Source organism: Mustelus asterias, chromosome 20 (assembly GCF_964213995.1).
Source record: "Mustelus asterias chromosome 20, sMusAst1.hap1.1, whole genome shotgun sequence".
Taxonomy (NCBI): Eukaryota; Metazoa; Chordata; class Chondrichthyes; order Carcharhiniformes; family Triakidae; genus Mustelus; species Mustelus asterias.
In genome coordinates this window covers 3776541-3801901 of record NC_135820.1, presented here as the reverse complement: position 1 = coordinate 3801901, position 25361 = coordinate 3776541, and the positions used below count along the sequence as shown (strand labels likewise).

The following is a 25361-nucleotide window of genomic DNA, read 5'->3' as shown; positions in this document are numbered from 1 at the left end:
TGTCAGACCTGAACAGCTGGAATTCGCAAAGGGGTCTCTAACCCAGTCGAACTTTTCTGTCGACAACGATGCGAAGTAATGATCAATCTTTTCTAAGATGTTCCTGCATGAGGCCATACAATTCATTGCTTGTTTTAAAACTTTTTACCAGTGGGAACATTTCAAGGTTAGGTTGCATTGCTCTTCCGAGCCAGAGCTGAAGCTTTTTTTTGAATGCAGTTAGTTTGTCTGTAGTTGTGAGGATATTGTCATCGCGGCCTTGCATACTGACATTGAGCACATTCAACTGGGAAAAGATATCGGCCAAATATGCCAGCTTTGCACACCAGTCATTGTCATCCAGTTGGTGGTACAATGGGTTCCCTTCTTGTTCCAAAAATTCTCTTAATTCGTTCTTCAGTTCCAACACCCGATTTAAAACTTTTCCGCGGGACATCCAGAGAACCTCCAGGTGCAGAATTAGGCATTGATGTTTTGTTTCCATGTCTTTGCAGAGTTGAGCAAATAACGGCACCTTTAGTGGTTTTGCTTTGATGAAGTTCACAATGCGCACAGTCTGATCTAGAACCAACTTCAAATCAGCTACAAGGGTCTTGGTGATTAATGCCTCTCTGTGTAAAAAACAGTGAGTTGATATTACATCTGGATTTTTCTGTTTGATGAGTGCTGCCAAGCCTCTCGCATTCCCTATCATACATGGCGCTCCATCCGTACAAATTCCAATACAAGAATCCCATGAAATCTCAACTTTTTCCAAATACTCAGACAAGGTTTGGAAAATATCTTGTCCTCTGGTATGTTTTTCATGTTCCTTGCAAAATAGAAACTGTGATTATTTTGTCATTGTGAATGAATCTGATATAGGCAAGCAACTGCGCTTTTCCTCTAATGTCGGTCGATTCATCAACTTGAATGGCAAATTTAGAATTCTTCATACTTTCGGAAACACGCTTCTCAATATTAGCTGACATATCAACTATTCTTCTGCGAATTGTATTATCAGACAAAGGAATTTCCATAACTTCTCGCTCAGCATCATCACCAAACAAAGTTTTCACAATCAAGCTGCAGGCAGGCTGAATCAATTTTTCAGTTAGTGTATATAGTTTTGTCTGTTGAGCAATCAATTCAGCCACTTGGTAAGATACAATCTGCGTCTTATCTGAGACTTTCATTCGTTTTTCGAAATATGATCATTGGCATTTCTGCTGTTCCAAAAGCCTTTCAAAATATTGAACATCCTTGTTTGCCAGATTTCCATGTTTTGACAACAGATGTCTTTCCAACTTGCATGGGACCATATTGGAATTGGAAAGCTTCTCACCACAGATCAAACACATAGGCCGAGGTACGTTTTCATCTCCAGTCCATGTGAAACCGAGACTCAGATAGCTATCCATATATTGTCGACAAACTTTCTTTTTTGGAGGTTTGCTTGGGCCTGCTACTGGTGTAGAATTAAATGACTCTTCTTCAGCACTCTGTTCGAACGGAGTTTCTGGATCACAATGTGGACTCGGATCGTCCTCAGCATCACTTGATGCTCTTGCTCTTACTTTGGAAAAATATCTATCCATATTCAAATGTTTATTTGATTGTCCTTGAATCTTCCCGCCACACTTGCCGTCCTCTCTCGCCGCACCAGTGTGGCGCGCCGCACCCTTTGGGAACCACTGGGGTACACTGAGGGAGAATTTAGCACGGTCAATGCATCTAACCAGGACGTCTTTCGGACAGTGGGAGGAAGCTGGAGCACCCAAAGGAAACCCACACAGACACAGGGAGAATGTGCAGACTCCGCACTGACAGTGACCTATGGCCAGGAATCAAACCCAGGTCTCTGGCGCTGTGAGGCAGCAGTGCTAACCACTGTGTCGCTGGAATGACACAGAATGGGGTGGAGGGAGTGAGGGATCTTGGACTGCATGCCCACAGATCCCGGATTGCATCAGGACAGGTTGATGAGGTGTTTGGGGAACATGGAATCCTTTCATTTATTAGCAGTGGTACAGAAGGCGGAGGCGATGGCCCAGTGGTATCATCGTGAGATTATTAATCCAGAAACTCAGCTAATGTATTGGGAACCCAGGTTCAAATCCCACCACGGCAGATGGTAGAATTTGAATTCAATTAAAAATATCTGGAATTAAGAATCTACTGATGACCATGAAATCATTGTCGATTGTCTGAAAAACCCATCTGGTTCACTAGTGTCCTTTAGGGAAGGAAATCTGCCGTCCTTACCCAGTCTGGCCTACATTTGACACCAGCGCCACAACAAAGTGGTTGACTCTCAACTACCCTCCAAGGGCAACTAGGGATGGGCAATAAATGCTGGCCAGCCAGCAATGCCCATGTCCCACAAATGAATATTTTAAAAAATATATAGAAGCAGGAAGGCAATGCTGGAATTGCACAAAATGTGCCTGTAAAAAAGAAGGATAGGAAGGGTAGGATTCGAGAACCGTGGATAACCAGGGAAATTGAGGGATTGGTCAAAAAGAAAAGAGAGGCGTACGTTAGGTCTAGGCAGCTAAAAACAGAGGGAGCTCTGGAGGAATACAAAGAAAGTAGGAAAGAACTCAAACGAGGAATTAGAAGGGCAAAAAGGGGTCACGAAATGTCCTTGGCAGACAGGATTAAGGAGAATCCCAAGGCATTTTATTCATACGTTAGGAACAAAAGGGTTGTCAGGGAAAAAAATCGGACCTCTCAGGGACAAAAGTGGGGAATTATGCTTAGAGCCCAAAGAAGTAGGGGAGATCCGAAATGAATACTTTGCATCGGTATTCACAAAGGAGAGGGATGTGTTGGCTGGGAGTGTCTCGGAGGGGAGTGTTGACCCGTTAGAGAAAATCTCCATTACAAGAGAGGAAGTGTTATGTTTTTTAGGGACTATAAAGACTGACAAATCCCCAGGGCCTGATGGAATCCATCCAAGGCTGCTCAGGGAGACGAGAGATAAAATCGCTGGGCCTCTGACGCAAATCTTTGTCTCGTCACTGGACACAGGTAAGGTTCCAGAGGATTGGAGGATAGCTAATGTGGTCCCGTTATTTAAGAAGGGCAGGAAGGATAACCCGGGAAATTATAGGCCGGTGAGCTTGACGTCCGTGGTCGGGAAGTTGTTGGAGAGGATTCTCAGAGATAGGATGTATGCGCATCTAGAAAGGAATAAACTCATTCACGATAGTCAGCATGGTTTTGTGAGAGGGAGGTCATGCCTCATTAACTTGGTGGAGTTTTTTGAAGAAGTGACTAGCATGGTTGACGAGGGAAGGGCCGTGGATGTCGTCTATATGGACTTTAGTAAAGCGTTTGACAAAGTCCCTCGTGGTAGGTTGGTGCAAAAGGTTGGATCTCATGGGATAAAGGGGGAAGTGGCGAGATGGGTGGAGAACTGGCTTGGTCACAGAATGTGGAGATGCCGGCGTTGGACTGGGGTAAGCACAGTAAGAAGTTTCACAACACCAGGTTAAAGTCCAACAGGTTTATTTGGTAGCAAATACCATAAGCTTTCGGAGCGCTGCCCCTTCGTCAGATGGAGTGGATATCTGTTCTCCAACAGTGCACAGACACAGAAATCAAGTTACAGAATACTAATTAGAATGCAAATCTCTACAGCCAGCCAGGTCTTAAAGGTACAGACAATGTGGGTGGAGGGAGCATTCAACACAGGTTAAAGAGATGTGTATTGTCTCCAGACAGAACAGCTAGTGAGATTCTGCAAGATCAGGGAGAAAGCTGTGGGGGTTACTGATAATGTGACATAAATCCAACATCCCGGTTTAGGCCGTCCTCATGTGTGCGGAACTTGGCTATCAGTTTCTGCTCAGCGACTCTGCACTGTCGTGTGTCGTGAAGGCCGCCTTGGAGAACGCCTTGGAGAACGAGAAATGTCCCGAGGCATGGTACATTGGGGAAACCATGCAGACGCTACGACAACGGATGAATGAACACCGCTCGACAATCACCAGGCAAGACTGTTCTCTTCCTGTGGGGGAGCACTTCAGCATTCACGGGCATTCAGCCTTGGATCTTCAAGTAAGCGTTCTCCAAGGCGGCCTTCACAACACACGACAGCGCAGAGTCGCTAAATTGTTCCTTAGTTTCCAGAGATGTGCAGGTTAGGTGGACTGGCGATGCCAACTTGCCCCTTAATGTCCAAAGATGTGCAGGTTAGGTGGATTGGCCATGCTAAATTTCTCCTTACTGTCCAAAGATTAGCAGGTTAGGTGGATTAGCCATGCTAAATTGCCCCTTAGTGTCCCAAGATGTGCAGGTTAGGTGGATTAGCCATGGTGAATGTTTAGGATTATGGTGATAGAGCGGGGTGTGGGCCTGTATAAGATGCTCTTTCTGAGAGGCAGGGCCGAATGGCCTTCTGCACTGCAGGCATTCAATGGTTCTATGATACTTCCCTGAGCCTGGGAATCCAGATCTGTCCCCCTCTCTGGCAAAACCCTGGATAACGGAAACAAGGCGATTGACATAATTCACAACAGGGAGGGGAAGGGGTGAGGGCTGAGGTGTGGGAGATGGGTCGGACATAGTTGAGAGCCCTGTCAACCACAGTGGATGGGAAGCCATGATTAAGGAAGAAGGAAGACATATCAACTGCGCCATTTTGGAAAGTGGCATCATTGGAACAGATGCGGCAGAGCTGAGGAACTGAGAGAATGGGATGGAGCCTTACAAGCATGAGGTGTGAAGAGCTGTAGTCATAGTAACTGGCGAGCCGGAGTGCTTGCAATGGATAATGGTGGACAGTCTATCATCAGAAATGGAGACAGAGAGGTCAAGGAAGGGAAAGGAAGCGTCACAGATGGACCCTGTGAAGATGAGAGAGGGATGGAAATTGATAATTTTTTCCGGGTCCAGACGAGAGCATGAAGCAGCACCGATACAGTGATCGATGTTCCAGCATTTTCTGTTTCTGTCACTCTGGTTAGTTTTATTGTCTAACATGTTGTAGTTGTGTACCAGTCACAACACAAAGCAAGAGGAGAAAATTGCAAGCCTGTCTCTTACTGTCAGTGCCTCGGTGACAACCCTCCTGTGAAGTTGGGTTGTCAGCAGAAATTAAGCTGCAGGATGTGTGAATAAAGAGGAAACGCTTATCGTGGTGCATCAGTATTTGAACATTCTGACCAAACAGCAATGGGGAAGAAAGCAGTTGGCTGATGAGGTTTGTTGGAATAACTTTGTGAGGTCTCATTCTCCCCGAAAGGTCTCTTGTTTCTATTTCTTGCAGAAACACAGGCGGATGGTCCCATCGCAAAATGGCATCAATGGTTTGGAATTCAGTTACAATTCTCGCACTCCTCTGTGGTGAGTTTCCAGCGTGGCAAACAACTTGGTATTTGGGGTGGTTTTTTTTTTTGAAAGTCAGTGTTTCTGCTCATTAAATTCTGCTTGAAAACATCGGAAACTTTTCATTTTAGTTCCTTCATGTCACGTTGGCTGGCGAGATCAGCGTTTATTTCCCATCTGTAATTGTTCTTGAACCGCTGCAGTCCCTGAGGTGTAGGTACACCCACAGCGCTGTTAGGGAGGGAGTTCCCGGATTTTGAGTCAGCCACAGTGAAGGAACGACCGATATATTTCCAAGTTAGGATGGTGAGTGACTCGGAGGGGAACCTCCAGGTGGTGGCGTTCACAAGAATCTGCTGCCCTTGTCCTTCTAGATGGTCGCAGTCGTAGGTTTGCAAGGTGCTGCCTAAGGAGCATCAGTGAGTTGCTGCAGCGCATCTTGTAGATAGTACACACGGCTGCCACTGAGCATCGGTGGTGGAGGGAGTGAATGTTTGTGGATGGGATGCCTATCAAGCGAGCTGTTTTGTCCTGGCTGGTGTCGAGCTTCTTGTGTGTTGTTGGAGCCGCACTCATTCAGGCAAGTGGACAGAATTTCACTGGTGCTTTGTAGATAGAGGGCAGGTTCGGAAGAGTCAGGAGGTGAGTTTGTCACCCAGAATTACCAGCCTTTAACCCCCTCTTGTAGCCCATGTATTTTAATGACTGATTAAGTTCAGTTTCTGGTCAACAACAACTCCCAGGATGTCAACAGTTCAGGATCCAGCAATACGGTTGGATTGAATTTCAAGGGGAAATAGTTAGAATCTCTCTTGGTGGGGATGTCCAGTGTCTGGATCTTGTGTGATGCTAATCTTACTTTTCTCTTGTCGGCCAAAATATGAATGTTGTTCAGGTCTTACTGCATGCAGGTACAGAGTGTTTCAATCCCTGAGCAGTGACGAATGGTGCTGAATATTGTGCAATTGTCACTGAACATCACTATTGATAATATTTATGTATGCATAATTAGATATGTATATACATATATATTGTGTCTGTGAGTGTCCGTGAGTGTGTGTGTCTGTGTGTTTGTGTGCTTTATTATGTGGGTGTACATGAGAAAGAGTGGCCCGATTTTATCATCAAGTTGCGCCTGTTTTCGGGCGCGGAAACCTTGTAAAGGCGGGCGTGAGGTGAATAGCGCAATCCACGCCCGCCTCCACGCCCGATCCCCCTTTACCAATGGCTGAAAATGGCCACCGTCAGGACTGCGCCCGAGGTGGGTCAGAAGGCTCTCTGGTGGTCGGGGGGAGAGGGAGGCGGGCCAAATGGCTCTGTGGTGGGGGGGACAGAGGCGGGTCATAAAGCTCTCTGGTGGGGGTGAGGGAGGGGGGTCAGAAAGCTCTCTGGTCGGGGGAGGGAGGCGGGTCATGAGGCTCTCTGGTTGGGGGGGGGAGGTGGGTCATGAGGCTCTCTGGTCGGGGGAGGGAGGCGGGTCATGAGGCTCTCTGGTGGGGGGGAGGGAGGCGGGGCAGAAGGCTCTCTGGTCGGGGGGGCAGAGGGAAGTGAGTCATTTGGCTCTCTGGTGGTGGACGGAGGGGGGGACAGGGGCAGGGTGGGTCCGCTGCCATTCAGTTGCGATCAGTGGGAGGGAATGGGGGCAGGGGGCCACGATCGGCCTGGGCCACAGGGGAGTGGGGGTATAATGGGGACAGTTATGTTGTGGGGGCGGAACAATGTCTGTGGGGGTCAGGGGGAGGCATTATCCGGCCCGGGAGAGATGTGGCAGGAGACTGTTTTTCTATTGTTTTTACTGTGCATGTGCAGTTGAAGGCTCTGATCGGAGCTGCAGCATTTCGGGCGCGATAAACCCCACCCACCGGCTTCTGCAGCACGGTACAGAATCGCTGCTATTTTTGCAGGCAGGGTGCGTATGGGGACGCCTGAGAATGGGCCTAAAAGACGGATCTGAAACATTCCCAGTTCCAAGTCCACCCAGCACTCAGAATCAAAATGGTCAAATAGGGCCCAGTGTGTGTGTGTGAGTGTGCCTGAGTGCGTGTGAGTGTGTGTGAGTGTGTGTGAGCGTGTGTGTGTATCTGTGTGTGTGCGTGTGTGTGTGAGTGTGTATGTGGGTGTGGGTGCATGTGTGTGTGACTATTTGTGAGCATGTGTGTGTGTGAGTGTGTGTGTGTGTGCATGTGGAGGGGGTGTGGGTATGGATGTGTATTTGTGGGCATGTGTGTGTCTGCGTGTGTGTATTTGAGTGTGTGAGTGTGTGTGTGTGTATGTGTGTGTGTGTGAGAGTGTGTGAGTGTGCAAGTATGTTAGTGTGTGTGAGAGTGTGTGTGTGAATGTGTGTGTGAGTGTATGAATGTGTGTGAGTGTGTGAATGTGTGAGTGTGTGTGTGTGTGAGTGTGGGTGTGTGTGTGTGTGTGCATGTGTGTGAGTGTGCGAGTGAGTGCGAGTGAGTGTGTATATATCTGAGTGGTTGTCTGAGTGGGTGTGTGAGTGTGTGTGTGTATGAGTGTGTGTGTGATTGTGTGTGTGGGTGTGTGTGAGTGTGGATGTGTGGTGTTTGTGTATGTGTGAGGGTGTGTGTGCGAGTGTGTGTGTGCGAGTGTGCGAGTGTGGGTGTGTGTGTATGAGTGAGGGTGTGTGTGTGAGTGCTGTGTGAGTGTGTGCGTGTGTGAGTATGTGTGTATGTGAGTGAGTGTGTGTATGTGAGTGTGCATGTGTGCGAGTGTGGATGCGTGTGAGTGTGTGTGTGTGCATGTGTGCGAGTGTGGATGCATGTGAGTGTGTGAGCAAGGGTGTGTGTGTCTGTGTGAGTGTGTGTGAGTGTGTGTGTGAGTATGTGTGTGTGTGTGAGTGAGGGTGTGTGAGTGTGTCTGTGAGTGTGTGTGAGAGTGTGTGTATGTGTGAGTGTGTGTGTGTGTGTGAGTGTGTGTGTGAGTGTGTGTGTGTATGTGTGAGTGTGTGTGTGTGTGTGTGTGTGAGTGAGTGTGTGTGTGTGAGTGTGTGTGTGTGAGTATGTGTGTGAGTATGTGTGTGAGTGTGTGTGTGAGTGTGTGTGAGTGTGTGTGTGAGGGTGTGTGTGAGTGTGTGTGTGCGTGTGTGTGTGAGTGAGTGTGTGTGTGTGAGTATGTGTGTGAGTGTGTGTGTGTATGTGTGAGAGTGTGAGTGTGAGTGTGTGTGAGTGTGTGTGTGAGGGTGTGTGTGAGTGTGTGTGTGAGTATGTGTGTGTGTGTGAGTGAGGGTGTGTGAGTGTGTCTGTGTGAGTGTGTGTGAGAGTGTGTGTATGTGTGAGTGTGTGTGTGTGTGTGAGTGTGTGTGTGAGTGTGTGTGTGTATGAGTGTGTGTGAGTGTGAGTGTTTGTGTGTGTGCGCGTGTGTGAGAGTGTGAGTGTGTGTGTGAATGTGGGTGTGTGTGAGAATGTGAGTGTGCGTGAGTGTGTATGTGTGAGTATGTGAGCGTGGGTGTGTGTGTGTGTATGAGTGTGTGTGTATGTGACTGTGTGTATGTGTGAGTGTGTGTGTGTGTGTGTGTGTGTTTGAGTGCGTGTGAGTGTGAGTGCGAGTGTGTGAGTGTGTGTGTGTGAGTGAATGTGTGTGAGTGAGTGTGTGTGAGCATGTGCATGTGTGTGTGATTGTATGTGTGAGTGTGTGTGAGTGTGAGTGTGTGAGTGTGTGTGTATTTGAGTGTGCGAGTGTGTGTGTGTATGTATATGTATGTGTGAGTGTATGTGTAAGTTTGTGAGGGTGTGTGAGTGCATGTGTGTGTTTGCATGAGTTTGTGTGAGCGTGTGTGTGTGAGTATTTGTGAGCATGTGTGTGAGTGTGTGTGTGTGTGAGTATGTCTCTGAGTGTGTGTGTCAGAGAGTGTGGGTGTGTGAGAGTCTACATAAAATGAAGATTAACAAATATGACAGTAACAGTCCATTTGGTCTCTTGTGTTTGCTTGACGTTCATTTACCGATCTTTGAGCACAAAACTTAAACCCTTTAATGACATGAATCTTGGAGATTTCATTATTCACTGGGTCCACCACGTTCTAGATGGTAGTGGTTGTGGGTTTGGAAGGTGCTGCCTAAGGAGCCTTGGTGAGTCCCTGCAGTGCATCTTGTAGACGGTACACATGGCTGCCACTGTGTGTCGGTGGTGGAGGGAGTGAATGTTTGTGGATGGGGTGCCAATCAAGCGGGGTTGCTTTGTCCTGGATGGTGTCTAGTCTTGAGTGTTGTGGAAAATTGTGCTATTGTGTGAAAATTCTGACCCGCAGTTGCAGTGGCAAAAATAAATTTCAAATGAAGTTCATATGCCCTTAATCGCAGAATTGTTACGGTGCAGAAGGAGGCCATTCGGCCCATCATCCTGCAGCAGCTCACCAAATGAGCATCGTGACTTAGTGCCATCCCCCTGCCTTTCCCCAAATCCCTGCACGTTGCTTCTATTCAAATAATCACCTAATACTCTCTCAAATGCTTCGATTGAACCTCCCTCCACCACACTTCGAGGCAGAACATTCCAGAATCCAGCCGCTTGCTGTGTGAAAAAAATAATGACTCACATCACATTTGCTTCTTTTGCCAATAGCTTTAACATTGTGATGTGACTGTTCCTCGAGTTATCCTGGAAGAGTCAAGGGGGCAGTAGTTGACTGCAGAAATATTTGGCCCCTTTCACGTCCTCGGTCAGGGGAGAGTGTTTGAAGTCTCGTCACTTTGGCAAAATAGGAATAGCAGAACTCTATTTTCCGGGCACTTGCTGCTTTCCCACATCCCTACAGTTTTCCCCCCGAAATTCCATTCTTTGCCCCATTGGGGTGGCAGGGTGGCACAGTGCTTAGCACTGCTGCCTCACAGTGCCAGGTACTTGGGTTCAATTCCGACCTCGGGTGACTATCTGTGCGGAGTTCTCCCCGTGTCTGGGTGGGTTTCCTTCGGGTGCTCCAGTTTCCTCCCACACTCCAAAGATGTGCAGGTTAGGTTGATTGGCCATGCTAAATTGATCCTAATGTCAGGGGGATTGGCAGGGTAAATATGTGGGGTTACGGGAATAGGGCCTGGGTGGGATTGTGGTCGGTGCAGACTTGATGGGCCGAATGGCCTCCTTCTGCACAGTGGGGATTCTAAGATTCTACGTGTGCTGGATAATGAAGCGATGCCCCATCAGTTGTATATGCCGCGGCTGCTCTCTGCTGCAGGAGGAGGTATTGGAAATGTACCCCAGAGACTGAGAGAATGTTGCCCACTTTACCAGCAGAGCCTTGTCTCAGTGTGGCTGCACTTGTGTTCGATTCAAAGAAACCTGTGCAGGAATCTCTGGGAGAAATTATTCTCCAACGCCGGTATCTCGTCACAGTATTCTACGGCCTCGCCTGCGGCTGGGATTCTCCAGACCCGCTGATGTGGACAGAGATTTGGCTGAGTGCCAAATTTTCCATTTTTCCAACAGCCCTCCCTCTCGCCCTAACCTCCTCCAACCCTTACAACCCTTCCTATCTCTGTAACCTCCCCAGCCCCTACAACTGTTCCCATTTTTGAAACATCCTCCAGCACATCCAACCACTCCTACCTGTGCAATCTCGTCCAACCCCTACTTACCTCCCTAACTCTGTAACCTTTTCGAGCCCCAATAAACCTCCCCATCTCTGTAGCGTCCTCCAACCCTCCCTGTCTCTGTAACCACTTCCAGCTCCTACAACCCTCCCGAGCTCTGTAACCTCCTCCAGCCTTTACAAGCATCCCTATCTCTGCAACCTCTGCTCGTCCCTAAATCCCTTGCGATCTCTGTAATTTCCACCAGCCCCGACAACCCTCACGAATTCTGTAACGTCCTCCAGCCACTACCTGCCTCCCTATCTCTGTAACTTGCTCCAGCCCCCACAATGCTCCTTATCTCTGTAATCTCCTCCAGTCCCGACAACCCTTCCTAGATCTGTAACCTCCTCCAACCCCGACCAACCTCCCTATATCTGTAACCTTCCTCCAGCCCCTCTAACCCCTCCCTATTTATTTAACCTCCTCCAGCACCTACAACACACCCAATCTTTGTAACCACGTCCAGACCCTAAAACCACTATATCTGTGAAGGAGGAAAAATATACAGATGGGTACACATAAGATGGTTGCCTGGCACACAAACAGTCACCGAGGAAAGAGACATTAAACAGACACTGACTTTCAGTACAAACAGCCACCTGAGATTAAAACATAAAGGACAGACAGCTATCCAAAGTTAAACATGCAGGAATCAAATCTTACAGGAAGCCAGCCAGGGCTTAAAGATAAGGACAATAGGGATAGATAATGAGATTAACTACAGGTGGGATCGGGAATACGTAACTGCAAGGAAACCAATTCCTGTAAACTGGAGGCTTTGGAGAGAGTACAGAGGAGGTTTACCAGGATGTTGCCTGGTATGGAGGGGCTTAGTTCTGAGGAGAGATTGGGTAAACTGGGGTTGTTCTCCCTGGAAAGACGGAGGATGAGGGGAGACTTAATAGAGGTGCATAAAATTATGAAAGGCATAGATAGGGTGAACGGTGGGAAGCTTTTCCCCAGGACGGTGGTGACGTTCACAAGGGCTCATAGGTTCAAGGTGAAGGGGGGGAGGTTGAACACAGATGTCAGAAGGACATATTTTACACAGAGGGTGGTGGGGGCCTGGAATGCGCTGCCAGGCAAGGTGGTGGAGGCGGACACACTGGGAACGTTTAAGACTTATCTAGATAGTCATATGAACGGAGTGGGAATGGAGGGATACAAAAGAATGGTCTAGTTGGACCAGGGAGCGGCACGGGCTTGGAGGGCCGAAGGGCCAGTTCCTGTGCTGTATTGTTCTTTGTTTGTTCTCTTTGTTTACTGTATGAATAGACCGAAACTAAAGTCATTGATAGTCACTGACGTAGGAAATGTATCCATTCATCGAACAATTCGATGTTAACATGCTTATGTCTGTATCTGTCTGTATTTGCCTATAACGATGTGTTTAACGATCGATCACTGACTTGATTACAACGATGTGATAATGGCCAGATGTCTGGTCCATCTATTGTGTAAAGGGTATAAAGATGGACCGCACCTATTGTCTCATTGAGAGAAGGTAGCTGTCCAAAAGCACTGCGGAGTGCCAGTGTCTTTTCTCCACGAAGCTTCGTTCAATAAAACTCTATTGTTGAAACCTTCAAGCCTGACTCACAAGTGGCATTTTTCCCACAACATCTGTAACCTCCTCCAGTCTCTACAACCCTCCATATCTCTGCAAACCCCAGCAGACCCTGCAATACTCCCAATCTCTGTAATCTCCTCTAGCCCTAACAAACATCCCTATCTCTATAACCTCCCCCAGCCCCCCAACACTCCCTATCTCTAACCTCCACGAGCACCTACAATCCTTCCTATCTCTGTAACCTCCCCCGGCCCCTATATCTTTGTAAAATCCTCCAGCATGTACAACCATCCCTATCTGTGCAATTTCCTATGTACCTCTCTATCTCTGTAACCTTTCCCAGCACCTACACCCCTTCCAGTAGCTTCCTCCAATCCTCCCTAGCTCTGGGGAGGTTACAGAGATTGGGAGGGCTGCAGAGTTTGGAGGACTTTACAGAGATGGGGAAGGTTGTAGGGGCTGGAGGAAGTTAGGGTATTGTAGTGGCTGGAGGAGTTTAGAGAGAGAGGGAGGGCCATAGAGGCTGGAGGAGGTTACAGAGAAGCCACTCCAAACCTCCCTATCTCTAACCTTCTCCAGCCCCTACAACCCCTCCTATTTCTGTAAACTCCGCCAGCCCCTTCAACCCTCCCTATCTCTGTAAACACCTCCAGCCCCTACTACCCTCCTTATGTCTGTAAACTCCTTCAGCCCCTTCAACCCTCCCTATCTCTGTAAACACCTCCAGCCCCTACTGCCCTCCTTATGTCTGTAAACTCCTTCAGCCCCTACAAACCTCCCTATCTCTGTAATCTCCCCGAGCCCTGAAAATCGTCCCAATCTCTGCAACGTCCTCCAGCCCTTCAACCCTCCCTATCTCTGCAACCTCCTCCAGCCCCTACAACCTTCCCTATCTCTGTAACCTCCTCCAGCCCCTACAACACTCCCTATATCTGTAACCTCCAACCCCTACAACACTCCCTATCTCTGCAAGCTCCTCCAGCCCCTACCACCCTCCCTATCTCTGTAGTCTCCTCCAGCCGCAACAACACACCCTATGTCTGTAACATCCTCCTGCCCCTACCAGCCTCCCTATCTATGTAACCGCTCCAGCCTCTACACTCCTCCCTATCTTTGTAACATTTTCCAGCCCCTACAACCCTCTCAATGTATTTAACCTCCTCCAATCCCTACAATTCTCCCTACCGCTGTAACCTCCTCCAGCCCCTACAACGCTCCCTATCTCTGTAACCTCCTCCAGCCCCTACAACGCTCCCTATCTCTGTAACCTCCTCCAGCCCCTACACCCCTCCCTATCTCTGTAACCTCCTCCAGCTCCCACAACCCTCCCTATCTCTGTAACCTCCTCCAGCCCCTACACCCCTCCCTATCTCTGTAACCTCCTCCAGCTCCCACAACCCTCCCTATCTCTGTAACCTCCTCCAGCCCCTACACCCCTCCCTATCTCTGTAACCTCCTCCAGCCCCTACACCCCTCCCTATCTCTGTAACCTCCTCCAGCCCCTACACCCCTCCCTATCTCTGTAACCTCCTCCAGCCCCTACACCCCTCCCTATCTCTGTAACCTCCTCCAGCCCCTACACCCCTCCCTATCTCTGTAACCTCCTCCAGCCCCTACACCCCTCCCTATCTCTGTAACCTCCTCCAGCCCCTACAAGCCTCTCTTTCTGTGTAGCCTCCTCCAGCCCCAACAAAACTCTGCACGTAACACTCAGCCTCATTCCACAGTGTCTCCAGGCACTGTTCAACATCCGAACCCTGGAGCTCGAGCTCCTGCAGCTGAGAGTAACTTCCTACACATGGGCAGCACGGTGGCACAGTGGTTAGCACTGCTCCCTCACAGTGCCAGGGACCCCAGTTCAATTCCCGGCTTGGGTCACTGTCTGTGCGGAGTCTACACATTCTCCCCGTGTCTGCGTGGGTTTCCTTGGGACCTCCGGTTTCCTCCCACAGTGCGAAAGACGTGCTGGTTAGGTGCATGGGCTGTGCTAAATTCTCCCTCAGTTTACCCGAACAGGCGCTGGAGTGTGGTGAGTAGGGGATTTTCACAGTAACTTCATTGCAGTGTTAATGTAAGCCTACTTGTGGCTAATAAATAAAATTTACTTTGTCTCATCTGGGAGACTGGCAGCGTTTCAGGACTCCCCACATGTGACAAGCCACTCATTCCGCTGGGCTGTCCTCTTCTGACATGTCTTGAATTGTAAACGTAATGCCATTTCTAGATACAGATAATGAATTACTTTATTCCCAATAAATAACACGCTTCTTTGAGCTTTAGCGACTTAACCACAGTCCCTTATAACAATTCCTCACCAAACAGTGAGCTTACCGCTTACTTGTTACCTCCTCTGGGACATTCCAAACTCAGCCACTGTTTGAAGTTGTTGGACTGACACCCACCCTCTCTTTTATCCCCTTCCAATGCTGTGTGTTCCTCACAGATCCAGACCTCTCTGCTTCGTGAAAATGAGTGAGGGGGGAGTGGACCTGGCAATTCTGGAGGGAACAGACACTGCAAAATGCGGAAAGGGGCGAGGGAAGAGGGGGCGGGGGTGAAGGGGAGATATGTTGAGTAGTGGCACGGTGCTGGAGTGGCTGGAAGAGGCGGAGGATGGTCCTTTGAATGCGGAGGCTGGTGAGGTGAAAAGTGAGGACAAGGGGGACCCTATCCTGGTTCTGGGAGGGAAGAGGAGGGGGTGAGAGCAGTGTCCCGGGGGATGGGTCAGACATAGTTGAGTTATGCACCTCTACAACCTTCTCCACCTCCATCATGCCCACCAGCCCCTACAACCCTCCCTATCTCTGTAACCTCCTCAGCCTCTAAAACCCTCCCTAATTCTGTAACCTCCTGCAACCCTACAACCCTCCCTATCTATGTCACCTTCTCCATCCCCTATAATCTTCCCTATATCTGTAACCTCCTCCAGTCCCTGCAGTCCTCCCTATCTCTGTGACCTCCTCCAGCCTTTACTACACTCCTTATCTCTGTAACCTCCTCCAGCCCCTACAAAACTCCCTATCTCTGTAACCTCCTCCAGCCCTGACACTCCTCCCTATCGCTGTAACCTCCTCCAGCCCCGACAACCCTCCCTATCTCTGCAACCTCCTCCAGCCCCTACAACCCTCCCTATCTCTGTAACCTCCTCCAGCCCCTACAGCCCTCCCTATCTCTGTAACCTCCTCCAGCCCCTACAACCCTCCCTATCTCTGTAACCTCCTCCAGCCCTGACAACCCTCCTTATCTCTGTAACCTCCTCCAGCCCCTACAAAACTCCCTATCTCTGTAACCTCCTCCAGCCCTGACACTCCTCCCTATCGCTGTAACCTCCTCCAGCCCCGACAACCCTCCCTATCTCTGTAACCTCCTCCAGCCCCTACAACCACCACATTTCTGTTTTCCTCCTCCAGTACCTACAACACTCCCTATTTCTTTCACCTCCCCCAGCCCCTACAACCCTCTCCATCTCTGTTACCTCTCCCAGTCCCTACAACCCTCCAGCCCTTACTCCACTCTTTAGCTCTGTAACCCCTTCCAGCTCTGACAACTCTCCTTATCTCTGTAACCTCTTCCAGCCCCTACAAAACTCCCTATCTCTGTAAACTCCTCCAACCCCTCCAACCACCACATTTATGTTTCTCCTCCAGTACCTGCAACACTCCCTATCGCTGTAACCTCCTCCAGCCCCTACAACCCTCCCTATCTCTGTAACCTCCTCCAGCCCTTACAACCCTCCCTATCTCTGTAACCTCCTCCAGCCCTTACAACCCTCCCTATCTCTGTAACCTCCTCCAGCCCTTACAACCCTCCCTATCTCTGTAACCTTCTCCAGCCCCTACAACCCTCCCTATCTCTGTAACCTCCTCCAGCCCTTACAACCCTCCCTATCTCTGTAACCTCCTCCAACCCTACAACCCTCCCTATCTCTGTAAGCTCCTCCATCCCCTACATCCCTCCCTATCTCTGTAACCTCCTCCAGCCCCTACAACCCTCCCTATCTCTGTAACCTCCTCCAGCCCCTCCAACCCTCCCTATCTCTGTAACCTCCTCCAGCACCTACAACACTCCCTATCTCTGTAACCTCCTCCAGTCCCTACAACCCTCCCTATCTCTGTAACCTCCTCCAGCCCTTACAACCCTCCCTATCTCTGTAACCTCCTCCAGCCCCTACAACCCTCCCTATCTCTGTAACCTCCTCCAGCCCTTACAACCCTCCCTATCTCTGTAACCTCCTCCAGCCCCTCCAACCCTCCCTATCTCTGTAACCTCCTCCAGCACCTACAACACTCCCTATCTCTGTAACCTCCTCCAGCACCTACAACACTCCCTATCTCTGTAACCTCCTCCAGCACCTATAACCCTCCCTATCTCTGGAACCTCCTCCAGCACCTGCAACACTCCCTCTCTCTGTAACCCTCTGCATCCCCTGTCAACCACAGTGGGTGGAAATCCACGATTGAAGAAGAAGGAAGACATACCGGCAGCGCTATTTTGAGAAGTGGCATCAGCAGGACAGATGCAATGGAGGTGAAGGATTTGAGAGAATGGGATGTAGTCCTTACGGGATGTAGGTGTGAAGATTTACAGTCAAGGTAGTTGTTTGATTCAGTGGGCTTGTAATGGATGTAATGGGCGGCATGATAGCACAGTGGTTAGCACTGCTGCTTCACAGCTCCAGGGACCTGGGTTCGATTCCCGGCTTGGGTCACTGTCTGTGTGGAGTTTGCACATTCTCCACGTGTCTGCGTGGGTTTCCTCCGGGTGCTCCAGTTTCCTCCCACAGTCCAAAGATGTGCGGGTTAAGTTGATTGGCCATGCTAAAATTGCCCTTAGTGTCCTGAGATGTGTAGGTTAGAAGGATTAGCGGGTGGATATGGGGGTAGGGCCTGGGTGGGATTGTGGTCGGTGCAGACTGGATGGGCCAAATGGCCTCTTTCTGTACTGTGGGGTTTCTATGATTCTATGACATTGGGAGATGGTCTATCGCCAGTCGTGGAGATAGAGTTCAAGGGAGGGAAAGAAAGCGTCACTGATGGACCCTGTGAAGATGGAAGAGGGCTAGAAGTTGATATATTTTCCCTGATCAAGACGAGAACATGAAGCGCCACTGATACAGTCATCGATGTTCCAGCATTTTCTGTTTCTGTCACTCTGTTTAGCTTTATTGTTTAACATGTTGTAGTTGTGTGCCAGTCACAACACATAGCAAGAAGAGCAAATTGCAAGCCTGTCTCTTATTGTCAATGCCTCGGCGCCAACTCTCTTGTGAAATTGGATTCCCAGCTGAAACAAGGTTGCAGAATGTGTGAATAAAGAGGAAGAGGTTATCTCCGCTGTGTGTCAATTTTTGAACATTCTGAGCAAACAGCAATGGGGAAGAAAGCAGTTGTCAGATGAGGTTTGTTGGAATAACTTTGTCTTTCCAGGTATCTGCTGCCCTTGTCCTTTTAGATGGTAGCGGGCGTGGGTTTGCAAGGTGCTGCCTAAGGAGCATCAGTGAGTTGCTGCAGCACATCTTGTAGATAGTACACACGGCTGCCACTGAGCATTGGTGGTGGAGGGAGTGGATGTTTGTGGATGGGATGCCTATCAAGCGAGCTGTTTTGTCCATGATAGTGTTGAGCTTCTTGTGGGTTGTTGGAGCCACACTCATTAGGGCAAGTGGACAGAATTCCATTCCACCCTTTACTGGTGCTTTGTAGATAGAGGGCAGGTTCGGAAGAGTCAGGAGGAGAGTTACTCAACCCAGAATTCCTAGCCTTTAACCTCCTCTTGTAGCCCATGTATTTTAATGACTGGTTAAGTTCAGTTTCTGGTCAGGAATGACTCCCAGGATGTTAACGGTGCAAGATCTAGCAATATGATTGTGTTGAATTTCAAGGGGAAATAGAATCCCTCAGGGGTGGCACGGTGGCACAGTGGTTAGCACTGCTGCCTCTCGGGTGCAGGACCTGGTTCGATTCCCAGCTCGGGTCACTGTCTCTGTGGAGTTTGCACGTTCTCTCCAAGTCTGTGTGGGTTTCCTGCGGGTGCTCTGGTTTCGTCCCACAGTCCAAAGATGTGTGGGTTAGATGCATTGGGCAATACTAAATTGACCCTTATTATCCCAGGATGTGTAGGTTGGAGGGATTAGTGGGGTAAATATGTGGGGTTATGGGGATAGTGCCTGGGTGGGATTGTGATTGGTGCAGACTCGATCGGCTGAATGGCCTCCTTCTGCACAGTAGGGATTCTATAATTCTAATTGAGCTGGATAATGAAGCGATGCCCCATCAGTTGTTACTTATTCACTGCGCTGCTCTCTGCTGCAGGAGGAGGTATTGGAAATGTAGCCCAGAGACTGAGAGAATGTTGCCCACTTTACCGGCAGAGCCTTGTCTCAGTGTGGCTGCTCTTGTGTTTGATTCAAAGGAATCTGTGCAGGAATCCCCGGGAGAAACTGTTCCCCAACGCCAGTATTTCCCTGGCCTCGCCCGCGGCTGGGATCCTCCAGACCCGATGCTGTAGACAGAGATTTGGCTGAGCACCAAATTTTCCATTCCCGCTGGCAGCGGACCAGAGAATTCTGGTCAGTGATACCGCCACGGTTTAGAATGTCCCTTTTACGGATGCTGCTGGAGTAATTCCATGTGCGGCTGCACTTTCTAAACTGTTTCGGATTTGCTGGTTTAGTGAGAGTTTGATCCGGATTGAGAGTAACCCGGTTCCCAGAGTCTTTCCTAATGGCCTCAATGCTTGTTGTTCTTGCAGTTGCTGCCAGTGACCAGGTTTCAGGTGTGACACTCACTGCTTTTGCTGGGGCGGAGGTGCTGCTCCCGTGCCGGGGAACAAGAGTGGAGGAAATATTCGTGCTATTTTCCTGGATGAAGGATACTGAGCAGAATAATATCGCACTATACAGCCCTAATGTTGGGTTCAAAATCCTGAATCCACACTATTCCAATCGGATCGTTTTCAGAAACAATTCGGGATTCGATGGATCAATTCTATTAAAGTCTTTGCAAATGCAGGATGAGGGGATGTATATCTGTGAGTTCACTTCATCGGTTGAAGAAGTACAAAGGAAAACAGTGAATTTAATAGTTGTAGGTACGTATTTTCCCAGCAGCATTGTTGATGTGTGGGGTTGTGTAATAATCTTGCAGAGAGGGGGAAATGGGGCAGTATATAGGATTGTGCATAGAATCATGGAATCCCTACAATGCAGAAGGAAGCCATTCGACCCATCTAGTCTGCACTGACCACAATCCCACGCGGCACTATTCCTGTAACCCCACACATTTACCGGAGCTAGTCCCCCCTGACACTCAGGGTCAATTTAGCATGGCCAATCCACCTAACCCGCACATCTTTGGAAATCATAGAAATCATAGAAACCCTACAGTGCAGAAGGAGGCCATTCGGCCCATCGAGTCTGCACCGACCACAATCCCACCCAGGCCCTACCCCCACATATTTACCCGCTAGTCCCTCTAACCAACACATCTCAGGGGCAATTTTAACCTGGCCAATCAACCTAACCCGCACATCTTTGGACTGTGGGAGGAAACAGGAGAACCTGCAGGAAACCCATGCAGACACGGGGAGAACGTGCAAACTCCACACAAACAGTGACCCGAGGCTGGAATCGAACCCAGGTCCCTGGCGCCGTGAGGCAGCAGTGCTAACCACTGTGCCACCGTGCCATCCTAATTATGCATCTGGGTGAAAACTTAATATCTCTGCAATCATCATCAATATATTGCTGCATCATTCTAATGTTTGAATCCAATCACATTCCAGGTCATAGTTTTGGCAGAGAATTATTCATGAGATATCTGGTTCATGGTTGATTAGCAGTTGTGGGTAGAAGTTGGGAGGGATATTTCAAACAGATTGATTCAGCTTCTCCCATTACTGGGACTGACTTTCTGCAACAGAAATGTGTGAGTCCGCAGAATACACAGGAAAATGGTGAGTATAAGGACTTTAGGTGTGTATTCCCCCTGGAACATTGAAGGTTTATCTGTGGTGATGCGTAATAACCCTGTATTGGTATTGGGTTTGAAGATGACACAAAAATAAGTGGGAAGGTAAGTGGTGATACAGTGGTTAGCACTGCTGCCTCACAGCTCCAGGAACCTGAGTTCGATTCCAGGCTTGGGTCACTGTCTATGCAGAGTCTGCACGTTCTCCCCATGTCTGCATGGGTTTCCTCCGGGTGCTCCGGATTCTTCCCACAGCCCAAAGGTGTGCGAGTTAGGTTGGTTGGCCATGCCGTATTGCCCATCTGTCCTGGGATGTGTAGGTTAGAGGGATTCGCAGGGTAAATTTGAGGGGATAGGACCTGGGGTGAGATTGTTTCGGTACAGACTCGATGGGCCGAATGGCCTCCTTCTGCGCTGCAGGGATTCTGTTCAATGTGGCTGAACCCTGGGTTATTAACACTGAAGTGAATTTGACCCCACCCCCCCCCCCCCCCCCTCTGCAGTTATCAACAACTATAGGTGTTGCATATTTCCAATTCTTCAATCCAAGTCAGTTTAGCTCCCATGCTCAGTTTTAGCACAGGGTCATTAATGCGATACTTGACTATTCTCTACTCAGTGGTCATGTATGAAGCATTCATTGACAGGAAGGTTGTGAGTATTACACCAAGATGATTACATTTCATCATGTCCATCTCCCACTATGGAGAGCTGCAGTTTGCAATGTAACTCGAGGAGTGTCGCTGGGGTCAGTGCTGGGGCCACAGTCATTGACAATAAATATTAATGACTTTGATGAGATGAAGTCGGTAAATATACCTCTTGAGGCTGGTATAAGTCAAAATACAGTCAGGCTTTATTCTCACAAGCTTGAGGGAGAACCTGACCCCTTGAAAGCGGAAGCCAAAGTTCTCTCTGAACACAAGAAGCGTGGATTATTATACATCAGGGTTCCCAATACAAGCCATAAAGCAAAGTCCAGTTAACAGTCCTTGATCGTAAATTATAGTTCCTTTAACAGCTTCTGACAGTCTCTGGATCATGGTTAGAGACTATCTGGTATCCTTGGGTCATAAAGCACAATTCTCCTGGTAGTTGTAGTCAAGGTGTCACCTCTGGTCCGCTGCTCTTCCCGCAGCTTTTCCTTTGAAGTGACTGTGTATGATTGCAGCTGTCCCAGTGGGAGTCCTCCTTCAAACAGCCATTCTCACACTCTACCATTTGGTAGCTGCTTCCTTTGTTTAAATCATAGACAAGCCTACGGGAAAGAAAGGCTTACCACCCAATATCTATATTTAACTGTCTGTTTTATCAGAATGATATAAACAAGCGAGGGAACCATGAACAAATGGCTTATACTACTACCAGGAGCAATATAAACAAAGGGGAGACTAGCCATAAGGAAGGGTTATGTTTGTGATACATTCCAGGTACAAAGTTCAACCTTTTAGGTACAAAATACATTGAGTACAAAAAAACATTAACCCTTTCCTTTCTTCATGAGAGAAGTGAACAGACTAATGCCAAGTTTGCAGATGACACATAAATAGGTGGGAAAGTAAATAGTGAGGATGACACTGTGATTTCACGGCCTTTCTCATCCTGAAACCGTAAAATCGCACTCCAGGTCAATGGGCCTTTCCGTGGTCCGCCCCGCGCCCACTCCGATTCGTGTGGCAGGCGGAATGGTAAAATTTGCCCCAAAGAGTTAAGGGAGGGATATCGCCAGGTTAAGTGAGTGGGCAAAATATACTTGACTGATGGATTATAATTAGGAAAATGTGAAGTTATGCACTTTGGTAGGAAGAATAAAGGAGCTGAATATTATTTAAATGGAGAAAGACAGCAGAAAGCTGCAGTGCAGAGGGATCTGTAAGTCCGAGTGCATAAATCACAAAAAAAGCACACAAGATCAGCAGGCAATTGGGAAGACAAATGGAATGTTGGCCTTTATTTCAAAGGGAATGGAGTATGAATATAGGGAAATCTTGTGAAAACTGTGCAAGGTACTAATTAGACCATACCTGGAATACTGTGAACTGTGAGCAGCCAGAATAATTAAGGACCCCAGGCACACCGGACATTCTCTCTTCCACCTTCTTCTGTCGGGAAAAAGATACAAAAGTCTGAGGTCACATACCAACCGACTCAGAACAACTTCTTCCCTGCTGCTGTCAGACTTTTGAATGGACTTACCTTGCATTAAGGTGATTTTTCTCCACACCCCAGCTATGACTGTAACACTACATTCTGCACTCTGTTGTTTCCTTCTCTATGAACAGTATGCTTTGTCTGTATAGCACGCAAGAAACAATACTTTTCACTGTAGATTAATACATGTGACAATAATAAATCAAATCAAATCAAATCAATACCATTGGGCTATTTGACACTTTGGGACATAGAAATATTCATCTGTTTCATAGAAATCATAGAAATATTCATCTGTTTCATGTTTCTGCTCTATATTAATCACAAGATATTGTCATGTTTGAAACTGACATTGAATCTATTTCTTGTTAATCTCCCCCAAGTAAATCCCATCAACTCAGCAACACCGATTCCTACAACAGCTGGCCTTTCAGAAGTGCCTGTGGCAAAATGTGTTTCAGCCAATGGGAACCCTCCAGCCGGGATCAGGTGGATTTCCAATCTCCGTGGAAACTATGCAACAACCCAGAATAAAAACGCCAATGGAACAACAACTGTCACCAGCCTGTACAAGATGGTACCCACTCGTTCCACTGATGATCAAGAAGTGACTTGTGTTATCTCCCACCCAGCATCACAGAGCACCATTCCGTTCACAATGGAACTATCCATCCTCTGTAAGTCCCCTGTACAAAGACAAATATTTCAATCCAATTATAGACGCACTATAGCAAACTCTTGCTCAATTGGAACAGGATTAAATTTGTCTCATTGTGTTTCTGGGTATCTGCAATGACAGGGTTTCTGGGAGGTTTGGAACGAGTGGTTTTGTTTGATTTCACCACCCGTCCATTTGTAAGCGCCAACTGAATATATTAAATAAGTCAAAGATTAACATATTGTTCCAGAGCACAGATTTAAGCAATTATCTGATGGATGTACAGTTATTAAATCACTTGTTTTCGGAAATTCAAGGTTATTTTAACTTTGGCCAATTTGGTTCGTCGATTTTTTTTACAACGTGGAAATTGCTCCATCAATGCAGCAGTTTGTTGCAGAGCAGAATGGACTTTATGGCAAGAGACTTTAATTATCTGAACAAGTTATTTTCAAAATTCATTTGTGGTTAACTCACCATTTTCTTCCCATCCCTAATTGCCCTTTGAGGAGGTGGTGGTGAGCTGCCTTCTTGAGCCGCTGCAGTCCCTGTGGTGTAGATACACCCGCAATGATGTTAGGGAGAGAATTCCAGGAGATTGACTCAGCGGCAGTGAAGGAAGGGCTGATATATTTCCAAGTCAGGATGTTGAGGAACTCGGAAGGGGACCTCCAGGTGGTGTTGTTCCCAAATATCTGTTGTCCTTGTCCTTCTCAATGGTAGCGGGCGTGAGTTTGGAAGGTACTGCCTAAGGAAGATTGGTGAGTTCCTACAGTGCATCTTGTAGATGGTAAACATGGCTGCCACTGTGTGTCGGTGGTGGAGGGAGTGAATGTTTGTGGAAGTCACACTTTCCAGGGGACATGGTAAACTGTGCTATTTCCTTTGTTATTCAAACACGTATGGTTCATGCAAGATTTTTAAAAAATCACTTCAAAATATTTTGGCATTGCATAGTTAATAACTGTTTCTTGTTACTGTGGCCACTTTGACAAAAGTACAAAGTTGGATTATTTTGCTGTACTGGAGGCACTAACCACATGAACACAATAATTTCCCCCATAGATCCACCAGAAGTGACCATAACACACGACAATGTCAACGGTGGTGTCAGCCTCAAATGTGTCGCGAAAGCCAATCCTCCAGCAAGAACCTATTCTTGGCGAAGGTAAATATGTGCTGAATCTATTGAGAATTTCGTTGTGTTTATTTCCAATCCTGTGGAGATAATGGATGGCCCAGAATTGTGACGCGGCATTAAACTGGGAAAAATGGTCTATCCCGGCAACCTCTCTCCACATGTGGCTGTTTTCAGGGCAACATTGGTGAAAACGTGTTAGACACACACAGGAGTCAGAGCTGAATCTTCACTGGCTGGTTCTGGATATATGTTTCAATGAGAAACCGTGAATTAAGAATCTGGATCCCGTGACCAGGTGGATATAGATTGTCAGAGCAGAGCGAGGTCATTTCCTCAACTCATCACCATCAGATTGCTCCTTCAGCTCCGGAAACGTCAACTGGGTTAAACAATAAAATAAACACAACTGGGAGCTTCAGCCTCATTAGTTGGGCTTCAGGGAAAAATGCAAGAAATCTGAGCTGCCATTGTCAGCCCAGCAAAATGTTTCAATGAACGATGTAGTCGTCAACTTCAGGAAGCATAGTGGAGGACGTGCCCCTGTCTACATCAAGGGGGATGAAGTGCAAATGGTTGAGAGCTTGAAGTTTCCAGGTGTCCAGATCGCCAATAATCTGTCCGGGTCCCTCCAAGTCAACGCTACAGTTAAGAAAGCCCACCAACACCTGTACTTTCTCAAGAGGCAAAAGAAATTTGGCATGTCTGCTATCGCTCTCACTAACATTTACAGATGCACCATTGAGAGCGTCCTTCCCAGATGTGTCACGGCTTGGTATGGCTCCTGCTCTGTCCAAGACAGTGAGAAACTACAAAGATTCACGAATGAAGCCCAGCCCATCACTCAAACCAGCCTCCCATCCATTGACTCAGTCTACATTTCCTGCTGCCTTGGAAAAGCAGCCAGCATAATCAAGGACCCGATGCACACAAGACATACTCTCTTCCACTTTCTTCCGTCGGGAAAAAAACACAAATG

General features: G+C 48.0%; 1 protein-coding gene across 2 annotated transcripts in view; it reads left to right on the top strand.

Moving 5' to 3' along the window:
• Nucleotides 1-5182: 5182 nt before the first annotated feature.
• Nucleotides 5183-25361, top strand: part of LOC144508208 (nectin-1-like) — a 32714-nt gene continuing 12535 nt past the window's right edge. Inside the window, exons 1-4 of one of the 2 annotated variants that reach the window (XM_078236023.1) lie at nucleotides 5196-5331; nucleotides 19219-19557; nucleotides 22970-23263; nucleotides 24310-24412. In XM_078236023.1, the coding sequence (XP_078092149.1) occupies nucleotides 5283-5331; nucleotides 19219-19557; nucleotides 22970-23263; nucleotides 24310-24412 (785 nt within the window). In that variant the 5' untranslated portion in view covers nucleotides 5196-5282. Of the gene's footprint in view, nucleotides 5332-19218; nucleotides 19558-22969; nucleotides 23264-24309; nucleotides 24413-25361 lie in introns of both variants that reach the window. The other variant, XM_078236024.1, reaches the window with a different exon arrangement.